At 42.8% G+C, this 26,260-nt stretch overlaps 1 protein-coding gene across 1 annotated transcript in view; it reads right to left on the bottom strand.

Moving 5' to 3' along the window:
- KATNB1 (katanin regulatory subunit B1) overlaps positions 1-26,260 on the bottom strand; it is a 347,224-nt gene that overhangs the window by 201,239 nt on the left and 119,725 nt on the right. The window contains exon 11 of the mRNA XM_053719531.1: positions 16,444-16,631. Within this exon, the coding sequence (XP_053575506.1) occupies positions 16,444-16,631 (188 nt within the window). The remainder of the gene's footprint in view (positions 1-16,443; positions 16,632-26,260) is intronic.

Here is a 26,260-nt window from a genome sequence, read left to right on the forward strand (position 1 = left end):
TTTCTGTCATTCGGGTCATACAACATGCTGCTCCGTTTCGGTCATTCGGCTCATACAACACGCTGCTCCATTTCTGTCATTCTGCTCATACAACACGCTGCTCTTTTTCTGTCTACAGCTCATACAACACAATGCTTCATCTCTCTGTCTACAGCTCATACAACACAATGCTCCATCTCTCTGTCTACAGCTCATACAACACGCTGCTCCATCTCTCTGTCTACAGCTCATACAACACGCTGCTCCATCTCTCTGTCTACAGCTCATACAACACACTGCTCCATCTCTCGGTCTACAACTCATACAACACGCTGCTCCATTTCTGTCTACAGATCATACAACACGCTGCTCGCTCTCTCTCTCTCTGTCTACAACTCATACAACACGCTGCTCCATATCTCTGGCTACATCTCAAACTTAGTTCTCCATGAACTTAACCTTAAAAGCTCTGCAGAGCTTTTAGGGTTAAGTTCATGGAGCAGTGTAAATTACATCTGCCAATGTCTCTGCAGCACCTGATTTATTAGCTAAATAACCGTGCCGTAAGTTTAAATAACACATTACACTGCAAAACAACTAAGGGCTAGATGATGTTATAAACTTTAATTGTAAATGTGTTTAAATAATGTCTGCCAAGCTATGAAGGCAGGGGGGCTGGTATATACGTATCTTTTTTTCGTTTCTAAACTCCCTATGTTATTAGTCACTCATTAGGGGCTGAGCTGTAGCTAAAGAACAAGCTGTGTGGGGAGTGTAAATTACGTCCGCACACAAAGCGGATATCAGCACTGCCAGAACAGGGAAGTTTACATTTTATAAATAAATTTATGCTTACCTGATAAATTAATTTCTTCTACGATACGACGAGTCCACGGATTTCATCCTTACTTGTGGGATATTAACCTCCTGCTAACAGGAAGTGGCAAAGAGCACCACAGCAGAGCTGTATATATAGCTCCTCCCTTCCCTCCACCCCCAGTCATTCGACCGAAGGTTAGAAAGAGAAAGGAAAAGCTAAAGGTGCAGAGCTGACTGAAGTTATAAAAAATAAAATATAATCTAAATCTGTCTGAAAAATGACAGGGAGGGCCGTGGACTCGTCGTATCGTAGAAGAAATTAATTTATCAGGTAAGCATAAATTTAGTTTTCTTCTACAAGATACGACGAGACCACGGATTTCATCCTTACTTGTGGGATACAATACCAAAGTTACAGGACACGGATGAAACGGGAGGGACAAGACAGAGACCTAAACGGAAGGCACCACTGCTTGAAGAACTTTTCTACCAAAAACAGCCTAAGAAGAAGCAAAAGTATCGAATTTGGAAAATTTGGAAAAAGTATGAAGAGACGACCAAGTCGCAGCCTTGCCTGTCCAGCAGTCTCATATGCCAGGCGGATGATACTCTTCAGCCAAAAATAGAGAGGTAGCCGTAGCTTTCTGACCCCTAAGCTTTCCAAAATAAACAACGAATAATGAAGATGATTGACGGAAATCCTTAGTCGCCTGCAAGTAAAACTTCAAGGCACGGACCACGTCCAGGTTATGTAACAGACGCTCCTTCTTAGAAGGATTAGGACACAAGGAAGGAACAACAATTTCCTGATTAATATTCTTACTTGAAACAACCTTAGGAAGGAATCCAGGTTTGGTACGCAAAATCATCTTATCAGAATGAAAGATAAGATAAGGCAAATCACATTGTAACGCTGAAAGCTCAGAAACTCTACGAGCAGAGGAAATAGCATCCAAAAACAAAACTTTCCAAGATAACAATTTAATATCTATGGAATGCATGGGTTCAAACGGAACCCCTTGAAGAACTTAAGAACTAAATTCAAACTCCAGGGTGGAGTAATTGGTCTAAATACAGGCTTAATTCTGGTTAGAGCCTGACAAAAAGACTGAACATCTGCCAAATGTGTAGCAAAATTGACAAAGCAGAAATATGTCCCTTTAAGGAACTCACTGATAACCCTTTCTCCAATACTTCTTGGAGAAAAGACAGAATCCTGGGAATCCTAACTTTACTCCATGAGTAGCCCTTAGATTCACACCAAAAAAGATATTTAGGCCATATCTTATGATAGATCTTTCTAGTGACAAGCTTACGAGCCTGTATCAAAGACCGAATCAGAGAACCCCCGCTTAGATAAAATCAAGCGTTCAATCTCCAAGCAGTCAGCTGCAGAGAATTTAGATTTGGATGTTGGAAAGGTCCTTGAATGAGAAGGTCCTGTCTCAATGGAAGTTTCCAAAGTGGCAGAGAGGACATGTCCACTAGATCCGCATACCAAGTCCTGCGTGGCCAAGCAGGCGCGATCAGAATTACTGAAGCTCTCTCCTGTTTGATCCGAGCAATCACGCGTGGAAGTAGAGGAAAAGGTGGAAACACATAAGCTAGGCTGAACGACCAAGGCATCTATCAGTTCGGCCTGAGGATCCCTCGACCTGGATCCGTATCTTGGAAGCTTGGCATTCTGTCGAGATGCCATCAGATCCAATTCCGATCTGCCCCATCGGAGAATCAGTGAAGCAAACACCTCTGGGTGGAGCTCCCACTCCCCTGGATGAAAAGTCTGTTGACTTAGAAAATCCGCTTCCCAGTTCTCTACTCCTGGGATGTAGATTGCCGACAGATAACAAGAGTGGGCCTCCGCCAATCAAATTATCTTGGATACTTCTGTCATCGCCAAGGAACTCCTCGTTCCCCCCTGATGATTGATATAAGCCACAGTCGTGATATTGTCCGACTGGAATATGATGAATTTGGCCGAAGCCAACTGAGGCCATGCCAGAAGCGCATTGAATATTGCTCTCAATTCCAGAATATTGATTTTAAGTAGAGACTCCACCTGAGTCCATACACCCTGAGCCTCCAGTAGGCTGGCGTCCGTTATCACTATCACCCTCGAGGGTCTGCAGAAACACGTCCCCTGGGACAGATGATCCGGCGACAACCACCAAAGAAGAGAGTCTCTGGTCTCTTGATCCAGATTTATCTGAGGAGATAAATTTGCATAGTCCCCATTCCCCAGACCACTGCACAGCTGCAGTGGTCTGAGATGAAAATGAGCAAACTGAATGATGTCCATTGCAGCTACCATTAATCCAATTACCTCCATACACTGAGCCACTGATGGCCGAGGATTGGACTGAAGGGCTCGGCAAGTATTGAGAAGTTTTGATTTTCTGACCTCCGTCAGAAATATTTTCATGTCTACAGAGTCTATCAGAGTCCCCAAGAAGGGAACCCTTGTCCATGGAACTAGTGAACTCTTTTCTAGGTTCACCTTCCATCTGTGAGTTCTCAGAAAGGACAACACTGTCTGTATGAGATTGTCAGATAAGTCGACGCCTGAATCAAAATATTGTCCAGATAAGGCGCCACTGCTATGCCCCGCGGTCTGATAACCGCCAGAAGGGACCCTAGAACCTTTGTGAAGATCCTGGGTGCTGTGGCAAACCCGAAGGGAAGAGCCACAAACTGTTTGTCCAGGAAGGCAAACCTTAGGTACTGATGATGATGATCCTTGTGAATAGGAATATGAAGGTATGCATCCTTCAGGTCCACGGTAGTCGTATATAGACCCTCCTGGATCATTGGTAAAATTGTTTGGATGGTCTCCATCTTGAAGGATGGAACTCTGAGAAACTTGTTTAGACTCTTGAGATCTAAAATAGGTCTGAACGTTCCCTCTTTTTTTGGAACTACGAAAAGATTTGAGTAAAATCCCTGTCCCTGTTCTAGTCTTGGAACGAGACGAATTACTCACATAGTGGAGAGGTCTTTTACACAACGTAAGAACGCCCTCTCTTTTTATCTGGTTTACAGAAATTGTGAAAGAAGAAATCTCCCTCTTGGGAGAAAATTTTTGAATTCCAGTTGATACCCGTGGGTCACGATTTCCAGTGCCCAGGGGTCCTGAACATCTCTTGCCCAAGCCTGGGCAAAGAAATAAAGTCTGCCCCTACTAGATCCGGTCCCGGATCGGGGGCCACCCCTTCATGCTGTCTTTGTAGCAGCAGCGGGCTTCTTTGGTTGTTTACCCTTGTTCCAAGCCTGGTTGGGTCTCCAGACGGACTTTGACTGAGTAAAATTCCTTTCCTGCTTTGTGGAGGAAGAGGAAGCAGAGGGTACTCCTTTAAAATTTCGAAAGGAACAAAAATTATTTTGTTTACCCCTCATCTTAACAGACTTATCCTGAGGTAGGGCGTGACCTTTACCTCCAGTAATGTCAGAAATGATTTCCTTCAACTCATGCCCGAATAGGGTCTTACCCTTGAAAGGAATAGCTAAGAGCTTTGATTTAGATAACCCAAGGGGTCTCAGGGTTAAAAAAATTCCATCTTTTGTAATATACAACACAGAATTTATTGCTTAATGGAAAAATATTCTGGACACCTGTTCTTTTGCACTGATTAACCTATTGGTTGAATAGAAAAGAAAACAAAGACGAGAACGTTTGCAGGAAATGAAGGAAGTCCAAGAAAAACCAAGAGAATTTCAAAAAGATAAAGCATTCAAAGAATATGACAAAAAGTTTGAACTTAGCATGATCAATTTTAGACAAGAATTATGGCACTTCAAATCAAATAAAATGTCCAGAGATAGAAAGGACTATGAATCCAATCAAGTATACAAGTGGACCTATGATGACTATTCTAAAAATAGGTAAAAATCATATAAACATGAGAAATTACAACAAGAAATTTCGTAAACAAAAAGAAAAAAAGTCACCTTTTCAGACGCAGAATACGAAGTGGATTCATCAGATAATGAGAAAATAGAAGAAAATCAATCAACTGTATTTCAATCATTACAATGTATGGAACCGACTGAAGTCATTAATGAAGAGTCAAAAAACAGGGAAATCTCTATACCAGCAACAAGAAGAAAAAAACTCAGAGGTGGAAGGGACAAAAGGAAAAAATCCAAAAAAATAACCAGCATACTTGGACATACCAGTCAGGGATACAGGGGCAATTATCATCAGAAGAAATATGTGACAAGGTCATAGGGATAGAAACAACAGGATTAAACTCTAATTTGAATGTTATGAATCTGTCATCTGTAACCTTAAATGATACACAAACTTTATTATTATCTAAGGGTCTCAATTTTGTACCCTCTGCGCACATATTTGTTAACATCTAAGATAGTTTCAAAGAGATTAAAATGAGCAAATTGACTTTGCAAAAACATTTTTATGGGACTGATGAGCAGAGGGTACATGAATCTAGTGAGACCTCTCATGTTTACAATGATAACCCTTATAACCTTTTTTCTTTCTCTGAATTGTGCACAGTTAAAGATCTTAGTGAACTAGCAGGAGAAAACACTACATTAAATTGTGATTTTGTAAAAGAAACTGAGGTGAGACATGACCATGTAAAAAAGAAAAGTACATTTTATCCTATACATGCACGCCCAAAAGCTCTAGACATTTTTCAAAAAACAATTGAAGAAAAAACAGAATTTATGTTTACCTGATAAATTACTTTCTCCAACGGTGTGTCCGGTCCACGGGGTCATCCTTACTTGTGGGATATTCTCTTCCCCAACAGGAAATGGCAAAGAGCCCAGCAAAGCTGGTCACATGATCCCTCCTAGGCTCCGCCTTCCCCAGTCATTCGACCGACGTAAAGGAGGAATATTTGCATAGGAGAAACCATATGATACCGTGGTGACTGTAGTTAAAGAAAATAAATTATCAGACCTGATTAAAAAACCAGGGCGGGCCGTGGACCGGACACACCGTTGGAGAAAGTAATTTATCAGGTAAACATAAATTCTGTTTTCTCCAACATAGGTGTGTCCGGTCCACGGCGTCATCCTTACTTGTGGGAACCAATACCAAAGCTTTAGGACACGGATGAAGGGAGGGAGCAAATCAGGTCACCTAGATGGAAGGCACCACGGCTTGCAAAACCTTTCTCCCAAAAATAGCCTCAGAAGAAGCAAAAGTATCAAACTTGTAAAATTTAGTAAAAGTGTGCAGTGAAGACCAAGTCGCTGCCTTACATATCTGATCAACAGAAGCCTCGTTCTTGAAGGCCCATGTGGAAGCCACAGCCCTAGTGGAATGAGCTGTGATTCTTTCAGGAGGCTGCCGTCCGGCAGTCTCATAAGCCAATCTGATGATGCTTTTAATCCAAAAAGAGAGAGAGGTAGAAGTTGCTTTTTGACCTCTCCTTTTACCAGAATAAACAACAAACAAGGAAGATGTTTGTCTAAAATCCTTTGTAGCATCTAAATAGAATTTTAGAGCACGAACAACATCCAAATTGTGCAACAAACGTTCCTTCTTTGAAACTGGATTCGGACACAAAGAAGGCACGACTATCTCCTGGTTAATGTTTTTGTTAGAAACAACTTTCGGAAGAAAACCATGTTTAGTACGTAAAACCACCTTATCTGTATGGAACACCAGATAAGGAGGAGAACACTGCAGAGCAGATAATTCTGAAACTCTTCTAGCAGAAGAAATTGCAACCAAAAACAAAACTTTCCAAGACAATAACTTAATATCAACGGAATGTAAGGGTTCAAACGGAACCCCCTGAAGAACTGAAAGAACTAAATTGAGACTCCAAGGAGGAGTCAAAGGTTTGTAAACAGGCTTGATTCTAACCAGAGCCTGAACAAAGGCTTGAACATCTGGCACAGCTGCCAGCTTTTTGTGAAGTAACACAGACAAGGCAGAAATCTGTCCCTTCAAGGAACTTGCAGATAATCCTTTCTCCAAACCTTCTTGAAGAAAGGATAGAATCTTAGGAATTTTTACCTTGTCCCAAGGGAATCCTTTAGATTCACACCAACAGATATATTTTTTCCATATTTTGTGGTAAATTTTTCTAGTTACAGGCTTTCTGGCCTGAACAAGAGTATCAATGACAGAATCTGAGAACCCTCGCTTTGATAAGATCAAGCGTTCAATCTCCAAGCAGTCAGTTGGAGTGAGACCAGATTCGGATGTTCGAACGGACCTTGAACAAGAAGGTCTCGTCTCAAAGGTAGCTTCCATGGTGGAGCCGATGACATATTCACCAGGTCTGCATACCAAGTCCTGCGTGGCCACGCAGGAGCTATCAACATCACCGATGCCCTCTCCTGATTGATCCTGGCTACCAGCCTGGGGATGAGAGGAAACGGCGGGAATACATAAGCTAGTTTGAAGGTCCAAGGTGCTACTAGTGCATCTACTAGAGTCGCCTTGGGATCCCTGGATCTGGACCCGTAGCAAGGAACCTTGAAGTTCTGACGAGAGGCCATCAGATCCATGTCTGGAATGCCCCACAATTGAGTAATTTGGGCAAAGATTTCCGGATGGAGTTCCCACTCCCCCGGATGAAATGTCTGACGACTCAGAAAATCCGCTTCCCAATTTTCCACTCCTGGGATGTGGATTGCAGACAAGTGGCAGGAGTGAGTCTCCGCCCATTGAATGATTTTGGTCACTTCTTCCATCGCCAGGGAACTCCTTGTTCCCCCCTGATGGTTGATGTACGCAACAGTCGTCATGTTGTCTGATTGAAACCGTATGAACTTGGCCTTTGCTAGCTGAGGCCAAGCCTTGAGAGCATTGAATATCGCTCTCAGTTCCAGAATATTTATCGGGAGAAGAGATTCTTCCCGAGACCAAAGACCCTGAGCTTTCAGGGGTCCCCAGACCGCGCCCCAGCCCACCAGACTGGCGTCTGTCGTGACAATGACCCACTCTGGTCTGCGGAAGCTCATCCCCTGTGACAGGTTGTCCAGGGACAGCCACCAACGGAGTGAATCTCTGGTCCTCTGATCTACTTGTATCGTCGGAGACAAGTCTGTATAGTCCCCATTCCACTGACTGAGCATGCACAGTTGTAATGGTCTTAGATGAATTCGCGCAAAAGGAACTATGTCCATTGCCGCTACCATCAAACCTATTACTTCCATGCACTGCGCTATGGAAGGAAGAGGAACAGAATGAAGTATTTGACAAGAGTTTAGAAGTTTTGATTTTCTGGCCTCTGTCAGAAAAATCCTCATTTCTAAGGAGTCTATTATTGTTCCCAAGAAGGGAACCCTTGTTGACGGAGATAGAGAACTTTTTTCTACGTTCACTTTCCACCCGTGAGATCTGAGAAAGGCCAGGACAATGTCCGTGTGAGCCTTTGCTTGAGGAAGGGACGACGCTTGAATCAGAATGTCGTCCAAGTAAGGTACTACTGCAATGCCCCTTGGTCTTAGCACCGCTAGAAGGGACCCTAGTACCTTTGTGAAAATCCTTGGAGCAGTGGCTAATCCGAACGGAAGTGCCACAAACTGATAATGCTTGTCCAGGAATGCGAACCTTAGGAACCGATGATGTTCCTTGTGGATAGGAATATGTAGATACGCATCCTTTAAATCCACCGTGGTCATGAATTGACCTTCCTGGATGGAAGGAAGAATTGTTCGAATGGTTTCCATTTTGAACGATGGAACCTTGAGAAACTTGTTTAGGATCTTGAGATCTAAGATTGGTCTGAATGTTCCCTCTTTTTTGGGAACTACGAACAGATTGGAGTAGAACCCCATCCCTTGTTCTCCTAAAGGAACAGGATGAATCACTCCCATTTTTAACAGGTCTTCTACACAATGTAAGAATGCCTGTCTTTTTATGTGGTCTGAAGACAATTGAGACCTGTGGAACCTCCCCCTTGGGGGAAGCCCCTTGAATTCCAGAAGATAACCTTGGGAGACTATTTCTAGTGCCCAAGGATCCAGAACATCTCTTGCCCAAGCCTGAGCGAAGAGAGAGAGTCTGCCCCCCACCAGATCCGGTCCCGGATCGGGGGCCAACATCTCATGCTGTCTTGGTAGCAGTGGCAGGTTTCTTGGCCTGCTTTCCTTTGTTCCAGCCTTGCATTGGTCTCCAGGCTGGCTTGGCTTGAGAAGTATTACCCTCTTGCTTAGAGGACGTAGCACTTGGGGCTGGTCCGTTTCTGCGAAAGGGACGAAAATTAGGTTTATTTTTGGCCTTGAAAGACCTATCCTGAGGAAGGGCGTGGCCCTTGCCCCCAGTGATATCAGAGATAATCTCTTTCAAGTCAGGGCCAAACAGCGTTTTCCCCTTGAAAGGAATGTTAAGCAATTTGTTCTTGGAAGACGCTTCCGCTGACCAAGATTTTAACCAAAGCGCTCTGCGCGCCACAATAGCAAAACCAGAATTTTTCGCCGCTAACCTAGCCAATTGCAAAGTGGCGTCTAGGGTGAAAGAATTAGCCAATTTGAGAGCATGAATTCTGTCCATAATCTCCTCATAAGAAGAAGAATTATTATTGAGCGCCTTTTCTAGCTCATCGAACCAGAAACACGCTGCTGTAGTGACAGGAACAATGCATGAAATTGGTTGTAGAAGGTAACCTTGCTGAACAAACATCTTTTTAAGCAAACCTTCTAATTTTTTATCCATAGGATCTTTGAAAGCACAACTATCTTCTATGGGTATAGTGGTGCGTTTGTTTAGAGTAGAAACCGCCCCCTCGACCTTGGGGACTGTCTGCCATAAGTCCTTTCTGGGGTCGACCATAGGAAACAATTTTTTAAATATGGGGGGAGGGACGAAAGGTATACCGGGCCTTTCCCATTCTTTATTTACAATGTCCGCCACCCGCTTGGGTATAGGAAAAGCTTCGGGGGGCCCCGGGACCTCTAGGAACTTGTCCATTTTACATAGTTTCTCTGGAATGACCAAATTCTCACAATCATCCAGAGTGGATAACACCTCCTTAAGCAGAGCGCGGAGATGTTCCAATTTAAATTTAAATGTAATCACATCAGGTTCAGCTTGTTGAGAAATTTTCCCTGAATCTGAAATTTCTCCCTCAGACAAAACCTCCCTGGCCCCCTCAGACTGGGGTAGGGGCCCTTCAGAACCAATATCATCAGCGTCCTCATGCTCTTCAGTATTTTCTGAAACAGAGCAGTCGCGCTTTCGCTGATAAGTGGGCATTTTGGCTAAAATGTTTTTGATAGAATTATCCATTACAGCCGTTAATTGTTGCATAGTAAGGAGTATTGGCGCGCTAGATGTACTAGGGGCCTCCTGTGTGGGCAAGACTGGTGTAGACGAAGGAGGGGATGATGCAGTACCATGCTTACTCCCCTCACTTGAGGAATCATCTTGGGCATCATTTTCTCTAAATTTTGTGTCACATAAATCACATCTATTTAAATGAGAAGGAACCTTGGCTTCCCCACATTCAGAACACAGTCTATCTGGTAGTTCAGACATGTTAAACAGGCAAAAACTTGATAACAAAGTACAAAAAACGTTTTAAAATAAACCGTTACTATCACTTTAAATTTTAAACTGAACACACTTTATTACTGCAATTGCGAAAAAGTATGAAGGAATTGTTCAAAATTTCACCACAGTGTCTTAAAGCCTTAAAAGTATTGCACACCAAATTTGGAAGCTTTAACCCTTAAAATAACGGAACCGGAGCCGTTTTTATATTTAACCCCTTTACAGTCCCTGGTATCTGCTTTGCTGAGACCCAACCAAGCCCAAAGGGGAATACGATACCAAATGACGCCTTCAGAAAGTCTTTTCTATGTATCAGAGCTCCTCACACATGCATCTGCATGTCATGCTTCTCAAAAACAAGTGCGCAATAGAGGCGCGAAAATGAGACTCTGCCTATGATTAGGGAAAGCCCCTAGAGAATAAGGTGTCCAATACAGTGCCTGCCGGTTATTTTACATAATTCCCAAGATTAAAATAATTCCTCAAGGCTATGGAGTATAAAATATGTTTATATATAAATCGATTTAGCCCAGAAAATGTCTACAGTCTTAAAAAGCCCTTGTGAAGCCCTTTTTTTCTTTCTGTAATAAAAATGGCTTACCGGATCCCATAGGGAAAATGACAGCTTCCAGCATTACATCGTCTTGTTAGAATGTGTCATACCTCAAGCAGCAAAAGTCTGCTCATTGTTCCCCCAACTGAAGTTAATTCCTCTCAACAGTCCTGTGTGGAAACAGCCATCGATTTTAGTAACGGTTGCTAAAATCATTTTCCTCTTACAAACAGAAATCTTCATCTCTTTTCTGTTTCAGAGTAAATAGTACATACCAGCACTATTTTAAAATAACAAACTCTTGATTGAATAATAAAAACTACAGTTAAACACTAAAAAACTCTAAGCCATCTCCGTGGAGATGTTGCCTGTACAACGGCAAAGAGAATGACTGGGGAAGGCGGAGCCTAGGAGGGATCATGTGACCAGCTTTGCTGGGCTCTTTGCCATTTCCTGTTGGGGAAGAGAATATCCCACAAGTAAGGATGACGCCGTGGACCGGACACACCTATGTTGGAGAAACTTTCATTACTTCCCAAAGATTCATAAAGACCCAATTTCCCCTCCAGGACGTCCCATCATTGCAGGGATTAATTCCCTAAATGAACCCTTAAGTGATCTAGTGGATTATTTTCTACAGCCACTAGTAAAAGGCTTACTAAGCTACATTCAGGACACCACAGCAATTCTAACTAAATTAGATCAAATCGAATGGGAACCACAATTTAGATTTCTAGTTGTGGATGTAATCTCTTTATATACCTGTATACAAAATGATAAAGGTATTGAGGCCCTTGAATTTTTCTTGGATTCATATAGCGAATATGAGCCAGCAACAAAGTCTATCCTGTTAATAGCAACAGAATATCTTCTAACACATGATTTCTTTATGTTTGGTAATGAGCACTTTCTCCAAAGACGTGGAACAGCAATGGGGGCCAAATTTGCCCCCTTCTACGCCAACCTCTTTATGGGGTGGTGGCAGCTGTTCCACGTCTTTGGAGAAAGGAATCCCTTTAGAGCTAAAATTAAACATTTTTACAGGTACATAGACGATCTGTTTTTTATCTTTGAAGGCAATGCACAGGAAGCAGATTCATTCTGTGAGTATTTAAATGACAATACACGTGTGATTAAACTCACAGGAGAACACAACGCTGATTCTATTCATTTTCTTGATTTGACAATTATTGCCAACAGAGAGCGCAAAATTGAGACTAGCCTATTCAGAAAGTCTACTGCAGGTAACACCTTATTACTGTAATTCCTCTCACCCTAAACACGTACTTAGAGGTATCCCTAAGGGAGAATTTATTAGGGCTAAGAGAAATTGTTCCACACAAGAAACGTATAGGGAAAATACTGAGTTAATCACCAATAGGTTAAAACAAAGAGGTTACAGTGATAAAATCCTCAATACTGCCAAAGACAGTATCAAAGATGTACCGAGGGAGGAACTCCTTAAGTATAAAAAGAAAGGCATTAAACAGGTTAATAAGTTTACACCTAAATTTATAACAACTTACAGTACAGATTATTATAAAATATGCAGTAAAATTAAGGACAGTATTCCAATTCTATACACTGATCCCATTCTAAAAGAAATAGTACAACAAGGTGTGAATTTTGTATCTAAAAGGGGAAATACATTAGCCAATCATTTATCTCCATCTGACCTTATGAGTAAGACCAATAAAAGCTGGTTAAAGGGCAGAGAAAGCTTCTACAGATGTAGACGGAATGGTTGCAAAACATGTGAGCATGTGTCGGAGGGTAATGTTTTTCACTCCAGTACTACTCAAAAAGAACATAAGATTAATTTTTACATCAACTGCAACACTACTCATGTAGTATACCTACTGACGTGCCTAATCTGTAAAATACAATATGTAGGCAAAACGAAGCGCCATATCAAGGACAGGTTTTTGGAACATTTGCGTTCTGTTAAAGATGAAACATCTGACACTCCAATTTCCAGACAAATCAAAACTTTACATGATTCTGATATGTCTAGTCTGTCGTTACAAGGGATAGAACATGTTACCCTTTGGAGACGAGGAGGAAATAGAGAAGACAAATTAAATAAATGAGAGGTCTTTTGGATATTCTCTCTAAAAACCAGCAACCCACAGAGATTAAATTTGAGAAGGGACTTGGATCTATTCACTTAGATAGCATATGCAACAGAATAGGTTTTATAGACGTAGCTTCCCACAGATTAGAATAAGGTATAGTGGTTCATGGCAAATATCATTAAGATTAAATCTGAAAATTTTAAATGGTTAATAATAAGGCCCATAAAATATGCTAAGCAAAGCTTATAGTCTTGGTACCTTACAAACTGTATATCTAAAAAATGTGTTATTCACATTGTAGTTATATATTGATTTAATCTATAGATATTATTTTTCATGTCTCCTAGATTAGATATTTTTACTTAGTGACATGTTTAAATTCTAATAACTAATTGCTGTGTTTAAGCATACTAATTACACTAATTTTGATTAATTGTGTATTACTGTCCTAAGATGTAATGTACTTAAATTATATTGTAATCTAGGTAGCGACAAAATAGTGTCTATGTAGCCAGTTAACTGATAGCGTTCAAATAGTTTGTCACATATGTACATACTGTCTCTTTAAAAGTTTGTGGCATAAATGGAGGTGTGTACAGGTCACTCCCTATGCAATGAACAAGTGAGCATGCTCACAAAACGCATCTGCGTTGTTTCCTGATACACCTGGTGTTTTTACCTGTGAGCTTATACAGGGCTGGTGAGCCCTTCTATGTTTTTACAATTTTGTGCTTTCAATAAAATTGTTTTTTACTTTTTACGTGAGACTACAGCTGTTATTTGCAGTGCGCCTTCCTTTGGAGTATTCGTGTATCTATTTGGATCTGTTGGCGGACTTGTCCTAGACGGCATAGCTACACAGCTGACACTGTCTCACATACACCCACTCTCCATTGAGCCGCGGCGGGAGACCGGGATCTCCGCCCCATCAAGCCTTACAGCGTTTGTGCATAGTGCACTCCCAGACAAGAACACCTAACTGTCTCCTCTTAACAGACTTATCCTGAGGTAGGGCGTGACCTTTACCTCCAGTAATGTCAGAAATGATTTCCTTCAACTCAGGCCCGAATAGGGTCTTACCCTTGAAAGGAATAGCTAAGAGCTTTGATTTAGATGACACATCCGCAGACCATGATTTTAACCATAACGCTCTACGCGCTAAAATGGCAAATCCTGCATTTTTCGCCGCAAACTTAGCAATTTGAAAGGCGGCATCTGTAATAAAAGAATTAGCTAGCTTGAGAGCCTTAATTCTATCCAAAATGTCCTAAAGTGGTCTCAACCTTCAGAGACTCTTCTAGAGCATCAAACCAAAAAGCTGCTGCAGTAGTAACCGGAACAATGCAAGCTGTTGGTTGTAAAAGGAAACCCTGATGAATGAATAATTTCTTTAGAAGACCCTCTAACTTCTTATCCATAGGGTCTTTGAAAGCACAACTGTCCTCATAGGAATAGTTGTATGCTTAGCCAGGGTAGATATAGCTCCCTCCACCTTAGGGACAGTCTGCCAAGAGTCCCGAATGGTATCTGATATGGGATACATTTTCTTAAAATTAGGGGGAGGAGAGAACGGTATACCCGGTCTGTCCCATTCCTTCTTTATTTCGGAAATTCTTTTAGGAACCGGAAAAACGTAAGTGTAAGTAGGTACCTCTAGATATTTATCCATCTTTAACAATTTCTCTGGTGGAATCACAATAGGGTCACAGTCATCCAGAGTCGCTAAAACCTCCCAAAGTAACAGGCGGAGGTGTTCAAGCTTAAATTTAAAGGACATGACGTCCGAATCTGTCTGAGGCAACATACTTCCTGGGTCTGAAAGTTCTCCCTCAGACAGCAATTCCCTGACCCCCAACTCAGAGCCCTGTGAGAGTACGTCGGAAATAGCCAACAAAGCATCAGAGAACTCAGAATTCACATTAATTCCTGTCCTACTACGTTTACCCTGTAACACTGGTAACTTAGATAATACCTCTGTAACGGTAGTTGACATAACTGCAGCCATATCCTGCAGAGTAAAAGAATTAGACGCATTTGAGGAACTCGGCGTCGCTTGTGTGGGCGTTAAAGGTTGTGACACTTGGGGAGAATTAGATGGCATATCCCGATTCTCCTCAGAATCATCCTTAGGCACACTTTCTTTACATAAAATATGATTTTTACATTTTAAGGCTCTTTCAGTACAAGAGGTACACAAATTAAGGAGGGGTTCCACACTGGCCTCTAAACACATAGAACTTCACTTTCAGACATGTTAAACAGACTAGCATGAGCCACAATGGACGTCTTAACCTTAATTGTGGTATCAGGAAAATGTTGAAAAATAAAATACTGCGCCTTTAAATAAAAGCGCAACAATTTTTCTGTCTGCACAAAAAAACAATCTTTAGCACTTCAATCTTATGCTAAACAGTTCAATTTTGCCAAAAATTATTGCACTAGTTGAGCAAAAAACTAAATCACCCTGTAAAAAGTCTTTTTATCTAGAAAATAAACTTTAAACAACGATAACAGCCCCTGCACCTCGCCTACCTGCCCCCTGGGTACACAAAATGGATTCAACAACGATCCGGTGACTGAATCTCAACTTTAGGCCCCACCGGAGCTAGTGCCTGCTGTCTTCTAGTGAGGAGAAACTGCACGTCTGAGCGCGCGAATTAGGCCCCGCCCACCGTGGGCGTCGCATAATCTCTCTCCATAACTGCATGGGAAGCGGTTTCAATAAGCCATGAGGTCTTTCCTAATGTTTTAACCCCACATAATGTTATGCCAGAATAAAATGTCTCCTTAACCGCATGGTAAGCGGTACTGATAAGCCATGTGGTCCCCTGATGTTATCGCACACACTGTATGCCATACATAAACATAGAAAGTGTCACATATGCCTTCCCCAGTGTCAAGCCCCTTTTGAATGCATACTCATCGTAATCAATATGGTTAACTAGTAATGACAGTAACACCCTATGCCATCCAGGTCAACAGCTTACCCCTTCCCTTACAGGGAAAAATGTCAGCCAGTTCTGATATAACATGTCTCCTCAGAAATAAAGACTGAACATACCTCAATGCTGCTTGTAGCATGACACCGGTCTCCACACTGAAGATTTCTCTTGCACTACCTTCAGAAGCTCTGTGGGAACCAAAATGGATCTTAGTTACATCTGCTAAGATCATCAACCTCAGGGCAGAAATCTTCTTCCATATCTCCCTGAGGAAAATAGTACACACCGGTACCATTTAAAATAAAAAACTTCTTGATTGAAGAATCTAAAACTAACACCTCACTTTACCTCTTCCTATTACTAACACAGGCAAAGAGAATGACTGGAGGTGGAGGGAAGGGAGGAGCTATATATACAGCTCTGCTGTGGTGCTCTTTGCCACTTCCTGTTAGCAGGAGGTTAATATCCCACAAGTAAGGATGAAATTCGTGGACTCGTCGTATCTTGTAGAAGAAATATACACAATCTTATTGTATTTTTATTTTTGACTATACTGTCCCTATTTACCATATTCTATATAGGTTCTTTTCACAGTACCTCTTTGGTTTGCTGCAAGTAGTAGATGGCCTCTCATAGATACGTCTCAAGGATGACCCAGTAGGTGTTGTTTGGCTGACTGGTATCTCCTTTGGGACACCACCCGGTGATGAAGAACCGGTCATCTTAACTTTGGCCAAGTCAACCACAAAAGAAGAGACGACAGACTGGGAGGTGGAGACCCCAATCTACAAATACAAAAAAAGGTTTTTAACTTTGTCTCAAATGGTGGTGCATCTCTGTAGTATAAGTGTGACAATGAGTATATCTGCTCTGTAATGTGTGTGTATGTGGACTCTGTAGTAATGTGTATATCTGTATGCCCGGTAATGTGTGAAAATTGATTAGAATGGCAAAATAAAATGTTTTAATGCAAATGATATAGCTTTTCAATACAAAGTTTTCTTTTGTCATTGAGAAGATAATTTAAAAGGGACAGTCTAGTTAAAATAAAACTTTCATGATTCAGATAGGGAATGCAATTTTAAAACAACTTTTCAATTTACTTTTATCATCAAATTTATTTTGTATTTTGTTGAAAGCTAAACCTAGGTAGGCACATATGCTAATTTCTAAGCCCTTGAAGGCCACCTTTTATCTCAGGGCATTTTGACAGTTTTTCACAGCTAGACAGCACAAGTTCCTGTGTGCCATATAGATAACATTGTGTACAACCGTGGAATCAGTACTGATTGGCTAAAATACAAGTCTGTCAAAAGAACCAATATAAAAGGGCAGTCTGCAGAGGCTTAGATACATGGTAATCACAGAGGTAAAAACAAAAATGTATGCTAAACCAATAACTAGTGAGATATTCTCTCCTGGCAAGCACCGCAGCAGAGCTGTTAATTGTCACTTCCCTTACCCATAACCACTAGTCATTCAGCCGAAAGGAAATGGAAAAAGAAGATAACACAAAGGTATAGAGGTGCCTGAGGTTTAACAAAAAATACTGTCTAAATTAAGGGTGGGGTCGTGGACTCTCCATATCCGGAAAGAAATTTATCAGGAAAGAAAACAAAATTTATGCTTACCTAAGACATGGAGAATCTTCAACGTCATTCCAATTACTAGTGGGAACCAATACCCAAGTTAGAGGACATGGAATGAACAGGGAGGGAGAACAAGACAGCAGGCCTAAACCGAAGGCACCACCGCTTGAAGAACCTCTCTCAAAGGAAGACTCTGCCGAGGCAAAAGTATCAAATTTGTAAAATTTAGAAAAAGTATGCAGAGGACCATGTAGTCGCCTTGCAAATCTGTTCCACAGAAGCTTCATTTTTGAAAGCCCTGGATGAGGAGACAGCCCTAGAAGGAACAACAATTTCCTGATTAATGTTTCGATCCGAAACCACTTTAGGGAGAAATCCTAACTTAGTACGAAGGACCGCCTTATCCACATGAAAAATAAAGGTAAAAAAAAGGTATAAATTACACTGCAGAGCGGAGAGTTCAGAAACTCTGCGAGCAGAGGAAATAGCAAGAAGAAACAAAACTTTCCAAGATAGCAACTTAATATCTACAGAATGCATTGGCTTTATCAGAGCCTGCTGCAAAACCTTAAGCACAAGGTTTAAGCTCCAAGGAGGAGCAACAGGTTTAAACATCGGCCTGATTCTGACCAGGGCCTGACAAAAAGATTAAACGTCTGGCATATCCGCCAGATGCTTGTGTGAAAGAATAGGTAGCACATAAATCTGACCCTTAAGAGAACTGACTGACAAACCCGTCTCCAGACCTTCCTGGAGAAAAGACAAAATTCTAGGAATCCTGACCCTACTCCAAGACAAGCCCTTCAATTCACACCAATGACCTGGCGTCCGTGTGGTCACAATCACCCAGGAGGGTCTCGGAAAGCATGTGCCTTGAGACAGATAATCCTGAGAAATCCACCACAAGAGAGACTCTTGTCAACTAGTCCAGATCTAGCTTCTGAGACAGATTTGAATGGTCTCCGTTCCATTGTCTGAGCATGCATAATTGTAGAGCTCTCAAATGGAATCGAGCGAAGGGAATGATGTCCATGGAAGCGACCATCAGACCAATTACCTCCATGCTTTGTGCCAATGATGGCCGAACAGTAGACTGGAGAAAAAGGCAAGAAGAGAGAAGTTTGGATTTTCTGACCTCCATCAGAAAAATATTCATAGATAGGGAATCTATGATGGTCCCTAAGAAACACAGCCTTGTAGATGGAACAAGGGAACTCTTCTCCAGATTCACTTTCCACCCGTGGGGACGTAGAAAAGACAACATGATCTCTGTATGAGATTTTGCTAGTTAAAAGATTACTCCTGAACCAAGACGTCGTCCAGGTAAGGTGCCACCACAATTCCCCGAGACCTGACTACTGCCAAAAGCGTCTCCAGATCCTTTGTGAAAATTCTGGGAGCCGTGGCAAAGCCAACTGGAAGAGCAAGAAATTGAAAGTGCTCGTCTAGAAAAACAAATCTCAGAAACTGGTAATGAGCCCTGTGAATGGTAACTTGAAGAGATGCGTCCTTCAGGTCTATGGTGGTCATGAATTGATCCTCTTGGGCCAAAGGAAGAATGGACCGAATGGTTTCCACCTTGAAGGATGGAACCATGAGAAACTTGTTGAGACATTTCAGGTCTAAAATGGGTCAAAAAGTTCCCTCTTTTTGGGAACCACAAACACATTTGAATAGAATCCTAGACCCTGTTCCTTTACTGGAAATGGAACAATCACTCCCAGGGAAGAAAGATCCTGAACGGATCTTAAGAATGCCTCTCTTTTTACCTGATCTGCAGATAATCTTGAGAGGAGAAATCTGCCCCTGGGAGGACAAATCTTGAATTCTATTTTGTAATCCTGAGATACTATGTCCACAGCCCAAGGGTCTGAGACATTGAGTATCCAAACTTGACGAAACAAGGAAAGTCTGCACCCCACTTGATCCACTACCAGACCGGGAGCGGACCCTTCATGCTGACAGCCACAGATGAAGGCTTCTTAGATTGCTTCCCCTTATTCTAAGTCTGATTGGGTCTCCAAGAGGACTTGGACTGCTCCGGCTTGGAGGAGGAAGAGGAAGACTTTTGACCCTTGAAGTTACGAAAGGGACGAAAATTAGAATTTTGACGTCCCTTAGTTCTATTCTTCTTGTCCTGTGGCAGAAAAAAACACTTTCCACCTGTAATTTCAGAAATTATCTCCACCAGACCAGGGCCAAACAGGGTCTTGCCCTTGAAAGGTAGCAACAAAAGCTTGGACTTGAAGGTAACATCAGCTCACCAAGATTTTAACCACAGAGCCCAGTGGGCTAGAACAGTGAAACCAGACATTTTGGCTCCCAGTCTAATGACTTGCATATTGGCATGAGAGATAAAGAAATTAGGCAGCTTTAGAGCCTTGATCCTATCTTGGAACTCCTCCAACGAAGTCTCTTCTAAATTTAGCTCGGACAAAGCGTCACACCAATAAGATGCTGCGCTTGTTACCGTAGCAAAACAAATGGCAGGCTGCCATTGTAATCCCTGATGAACATATATTTCCTTCTTAATATGAGGAGAGTCCACGGCATCATTCCTTACTGTTGGGAAATACTGAACGTGGCCGACAGGAGGAGGCAAAAACACCCCAGCCAAAGGCTCAAATACTCCCCCTACTTCCCTCGTATCCCAGTCATTCTTTGCCTTTCATCACAGGAGGTTGGCAGAGAAGTGTCAGAAGATACAGAGTAGCTCCTTATGAAGGGTATCTGCCCTTCGAAATAGTACTGGAGTTTTAAGTAGTCTTGTCAGTCTCTTGGTGAGAGCATTGACGAATGTTAGAGTCTGGAGATGCAGGGAGAGTCTTTCTAGGAATTAATCCAGACTCGTATGAACAGCTCCTAAGCAATCAGTGTTGACGAGTTTCACTCCCTGCTTCCATCACTCAAGTCCATATCAGGAGCGACTTTCAAACTTGAGAAGCTGTGTTTCTGTTCCATGGCATAGATTGCGGTAAGATCGTTCAATTTTTTATACACATATGATAATGCAAGAAGACAGGGTCACAGTGTGACTCCTTTTATCTGTAATAGAATCAAGGGTTAATATCTCCAGAAGGGGATTATTAAACAGGGGGGATTAATCACATAATTTATTTTATTATGATTATGCTGCGACATGTGTGAGATGAGGCTCAGGCAGATGTTGGAACGAACAGGTTTTACTTTCGTTTTGCAAACTGCGCAGCCTGAAAGGCTTGGCGTGCTTTTCCTATAGCAGGGGCGGTCCTGCATTGCGCACCACGTGACTGGGTGTGGTCACACTGATTTCCTCTTTCCTGACCGTGCAGGTTTACAGGAGACGAGGCGGTTTCTCTGTTGGGCCTGGGTCATAGGAGGTGGTGAGTGCCCAATCATTGAGGGTATAAGGGTGCCGTTTTATTTTATTTCTCAATAGTCTGCTTTATAAGCGCAAGCTATGGAGTAGTCTGATGCATTAGAGGGTACTCCCTCTTTACCCAAGTCTAATACCTGTCTATATTGTGAGGCTATGGTGCACACGCCTGATCAATTACGTTCCACATGCCTTGATAAAGTAATCTTGTCAAAGAAGGTTAATATGTTTAGTACCACTGAGCCGTCTACCTCTGAGTCTCCGCCCCGTAAGGTGCGCACCCTACAGTCATCTCCCAATACACATGCAGCTTCCCGTAGCATTCCTAATCCTCCATCTGGAGGGGCCTTTTTTACTGTCAGACTTTACTGAGCAGTTACAAACAGCAGTGTCTGTGGCCTTTAGTGCTTTACCTCGCCCTGCTAAGCGCAAGGTCAAATATTGCTATCCTTCCCAGGGGTCATCTGCTAGCCTGTTGGATTTATCTGATACAAGATTTCATCAGCAGACAAACGCCTCTGATACCTCAGAGGATGCTCTTTCTGGGTCGGAATCTGCTGCCTCTAAGCCACCAGCTGCGGAGGAACCAGACTTTAGATTGAGGAAGTTTTATCTACGTTAGAGGTTCCAGAGACTAAATTGCCTGAGGAACCTTTGTTTCCTAAATTAGAGAAGGTCTACGAGGACAAGGTTGTACCACAGACTTTCCCGGTTCCCGTAAAGATGGCGAACATTATTAAGAATGAATGGGAAAGACTTGGTTCTTCCTTTTTCCCCTTCTTTTAAAAAATTATTCCCGGTTACGGACTCTCAATTGGAGTTGTGGGGTTCCAACCCCAAGGTGGATGGCGCTATCCCCACGCTTGCTAAGCGTACTACTATCCCGCTTGAGGATAGTTTGTCGTTTAAAGAGCCCATGGATAAGAAGATAGAAACTCTGTTAAGAAAGATGTTTCAACATACAGGATATTTGTTTCAACCGACAGCGGCTGTTGCTGGAGCAGCTACCTACTGGTGCGACTCCTTATCCGAGTTGATTTAGGTGGAGGGTTCCCTCGACGTGATCCAAGAAAGAATTAAGGCCTTAAGGGTGACCAATTCTTTTATTTGTGATGCAAATTATTCGCCTGAATGCTAAGGCTTCAGGTTTTTCTGTTCAAGCATGTAGGGCTCTATGGCTGAAGTCCTGGTCTGCAGACATGACTTCGAAGTCAAGTCTTTCCCTCCCATTTAAGGGAAAAATTATATTTGGTCCAGGCGTGGACTCAATTATCTCCATGGTTACGGGAGGCAAAAGGTACCTTTTTACTGGAGGATAAGAAGAACAAACCTAAAGGATAAGGTTCTAATTTTCGTTCCTTTCATTCAGATAAATCCCAACGTCAGCAGCCCTCTGCAAAGCTGGCTCAGTCCTGGAATAAGTCCAAGCAAAACAAGAAGCCTGCCGAGACAAAGTTAGCATAAAGGAGCGTCACCCGATCCGGCTATGGATCTGGTAGGGAGCAGACTATAGCTCTTTTCAGACGCTTGGTTTGGGGACGTGCAAGATCCGAGGGTCCTGGAGGTCATCGTTCAGGAATACAGGATAGGTTTCAAGTCTCATCCACCCAGGCGTAGATTCCTCTTGTCAAACCTGTCTTCAAGGTTGTAAAAAGGGAAGCCTTTCTGGGGTGCGTGAGGGATCTCTCCTCCCTGGGAGTCATTGTACCGGTACCTTTTGCAGAAAGAGGTCTGGGATACTACTCAAAACTGTTTGTGGTCCCGAAGGAGGGAACATTCCGCCAGATATTGGACCAAAAGTGTTTAAACAAATTCCTATCTGTCCCCTTGTTCAAGATGGGGACAATAAGGTCCATCCTTCCATTAGTTCCGGAAGGACAGTTCATGACCACGATCTATTTGAAGAATGCTTACCTTCACGTTCCTAAACACAAAGAACACTTCAAGTTCCTAAGGTTTGCGTTTCTGGACCAGCACTTCCAGTATATTGCACTGCCGTTTGGTCTAGTTACTGCTCCAAGACTCTTTACGAAGGTTCTGGGGGCTCTGCTGGCAGTGGCAAGATCCAGAAGTATAGCAGTAGCACCATACTTGGACGACATTATGGTTCAGGCACGATCCTGTCGCCTGGCAGAGGACCATTCGAAAGATCTTCTATTTCTTCTTCGACCTCATCGATGGAAGATAAACTTAGAAAAGAGTTCTCTTATTCCCAGTACCAGGGTGGAGTTCCTGGGTACTATAATAGACTCGATATCCATGAGGATATTCCTTACAAACCAGAGACGTTACAAGCCAACTTCCACTTGTCTTGCCCTCCAGACCTCCTTAAGGCTCTCTGTGGCTCAGTGTATGGAGGTGATTGGTCTCATGGTGTCCTGCATGGACATCATTCCTTTACCCAGATTTAATCTAAGACCACTTCAGCTGTGCATGCTGAGACAATGGAACGGCGAACATTCGGATCTGTCACAACAGATTTCTCAGGACAACCGGTCGAGAGAATTGCTCTCTTGGTGGCTCTGTCCAGATCACCTGTTCCAAGGGACATCCTTCTTGAGACCATCCTGGGAGATTGTGACTTTTGGAAACAAGTCTATCAGGATGGGGAGCTGTTTGGGGTGCCGAGAAGGCACAGGGTCTGTGGACTCGAGAGGAATCTCTCCTCCCGATCAACATTTTGGAATTTCGAGCAATCTTCAATGCTCTGAAGGCTTGGCCTCTTCTGGGTTCGTCCCAGTTTATCAGATTCCAATCCGACAACATAACCTCGGTGGCTTACATCAACCATCAGGGGGGAACGAGGAGCTCCCTAGCAATGAGGGAAGTATCTCGGATTCTAGAATGGGCAGAGGCCCACCATTGCTCGCTTTCAGCGATCCACATTCCGGGTGTGCACAACTGGGATGCAGATTTTCTCAGCAGACAATCCTTTCATCCGGGGGAATGGTCTCTCCATCCCAAGGTGTTTGCAGAGATTACCAAAAGATAAGAGGACGCCAGAAATAGACCTCATGGTATCCCGGCTCAACTCCAAGCTACCCAGATATAGGTCGCAGTCCAGGGATCCTCAGGCAGAGCGAATAGATTCATTAGCAGTGCCTTGGAGGTTCAATCTCATTGACATTTTTCCACCGTTGCCACTTCTCCCTCGTGTAGTGGCCCGCATCAAGCAGGAGCAAGCATCAGTAATAACTGATTGCTCCATTGTGGCCATGAAGGATGTGGTTCGCGGACCTGGTGGGGATGTCCTCATCTCCTCCATGGAGGTTACCTTGTCACAGGGATCTGCTGGAACAGGGTCCTTTTGTTCATCAAAATCTAGATTCTCTGAGGCTGACTGCGTGGACATTGAACACTTAGTCTTAGCCAAGAGAGGTTTCCTTCAGGCTTGTAAGTCTGTTACTCGTCGCATCTACCATAAGGTGTGGAGAGCTTGTTCTGGTGTGAAGAGCGTGGTTTCGCCTGGCATAAGGTCAAGGCTGCCAAGATTCTTTCCTTTCTCCGTGAAGGTCTTTCTGCCAGTTCCTTGAGGGGACAGATTTCAGCCCTTTCGGTTTTGGTGCACAAGAGACTCGCTGAGCTCCCTGACATGCAATCCTTCATTAAGGCTCTGATCAGGATCAGACCTGTGTTTAGATTTATTGCTCCACCTTGGAGTTTGAATTTTGTTCTTAAGTATTTGCAACGGGCTCCGTGTGAGTCTATGCATTCACTGGACATTAAATTGTTGTCCTGGAAGGATCTTTTTCTATTGGCTATTGCATCGGCACGCAGGGTTTCCGAAATGGCGGCCTTGCAATGTGAGCCTCTTATCTGGTGTTCCACTCGGATAAGGCTGTTCTACGTACCCGATTGGGTTTCCTAACCAAGGTGGTGTCTGATCGTAACATCAATCAGGAGATTGTGGTTCCTTCCTTGTGTCCTAATCCTTCGAAGGAACGTTTAATCCATAATCTGGATGTTGTTCGAGCTTCCTCTTGTGCCTTTAAGAACAAGGCCTCTATGGATCAGATTTGTAAGGTGGTTAGCTGGTCCTCCTTACATACCTTTTCAAAATTCTACAAATGTGACGTTTGTGCTTCGGCTGAAGCAGCTTTTGGTAGAAAGGTTTTACAGGATGTGGTGCCCTCAGATTAGGGTACACTTTTTTCTTTACCCCTCCCATTATCATTCAGTGTCCTCTAGAGCTTGGGTATAGTTTTCCTAACAGTAAAGAATGATGCCATGGACTCTCCTCATATTAAGAAGGAAAACATAAATTATGCTTACCTAATCATTTCATGTCCTTTTGTATGAGGTAGTCCACGGCCCCCGCCCGTATACTCAGATGGGCGGATCAAAATTTTGTTTTTCTCTTCTGGCACCATTTATACCCTGATATTTCTCCTACTGTTTCTTGTTCACTTGGCAGAATGGCTGGGATATGAGGGAAGAAGGCAGAGTATTTGAGCCTTTGGCTGGGGTGTCTTTGCCTCCTCCTGGTGGCCAGGTTCAGTATTTCCCAACAGTAAGGAATGAAGCCGTGGACTCATACAGAAGGAAATGAAAATTTTCTGGTAAGCATAATTTATGTTTTTCTTTAAATAAGCCTCCAGCTTTTTATCTATGGGATCTTTAAAAGAACAGCTATCCTCTACAGGAATTGTGGTTCTCTTGGCACTTTTGGCACAGTGTGCCATGAGTCCCTAATGAAGTCAGCAACAGGAAACATTTTTAAAAACAGGAGAAGGGGAAAAGGAAACCCTGGGCTTTTCCCATTCCTGAGAAATTATCTCCGACACACGATCTGGGACAGGAAATACTTCCACGGCAGATGGATCATCATAGTATTTATTAAGCTTACTAGTTTTTTAGGGTTGACAGCGACCGGAGAGTCTGAGTCAACCAAAGTAGCTAGTACCTCCCTTAGCAGTAAACAAAGGTGTTCAAACTTAAATCTGAAGCTTACGTCTTCAGAATCAGTCAAAGGATTTATATTGTCCGAATCTGAGACCTCAGAAGCTGAGGTATCCTCATCAGACTTATGGGGGAGGTCAACCCTCACAGCAGAAGATGGGACATCTTACTATCAGAATGTTTTGATTTCCTTTTGCGCTTCCCCACAATGGGAAAAGCAGATAAAGTCGCAGATACAGCAGAAGATATCTGTGCAGCAAAATCTATTGGCAAATACAGTCCTCCAGGAGTCTGAGAGGAACCGCAGGGCACTGTATGTGAAGCCATTGATGCTTGTGACTTTTGAGGAGAAAGCTGTGGTATATCCTGAACATCATCATCCTGGGAGAAATTAGGCTCAGAAGGCAGTCATTTATCTTTAAACTTAACATGAGGAACAAAAACAGAATTTATGCTTACCTGATAAATTTCTTTCTCCAACGGTGTGTCCGGTCCACGGCGTCATCCTTACTTGTGGGAATATTCTCTTCCCCAACAGGAAATGGCAAAGAGCACAGCAAAAGCTGTCCAT

This window comes from Bombina bombina, chromosome 1 (assembly GCF_027579735.1).
Source record: "Bombina bombina isolate aBomBom1 chromosome 1, aBomBom1.pri, whole genome shotgun sequence".
Taxonomy (NCBI): domain Eukaryota; kingdom Metazoa; phylum Chordata; class Amphibia; order Anura; family Bombinatoridae; genus Bombina; species Bombina bombina.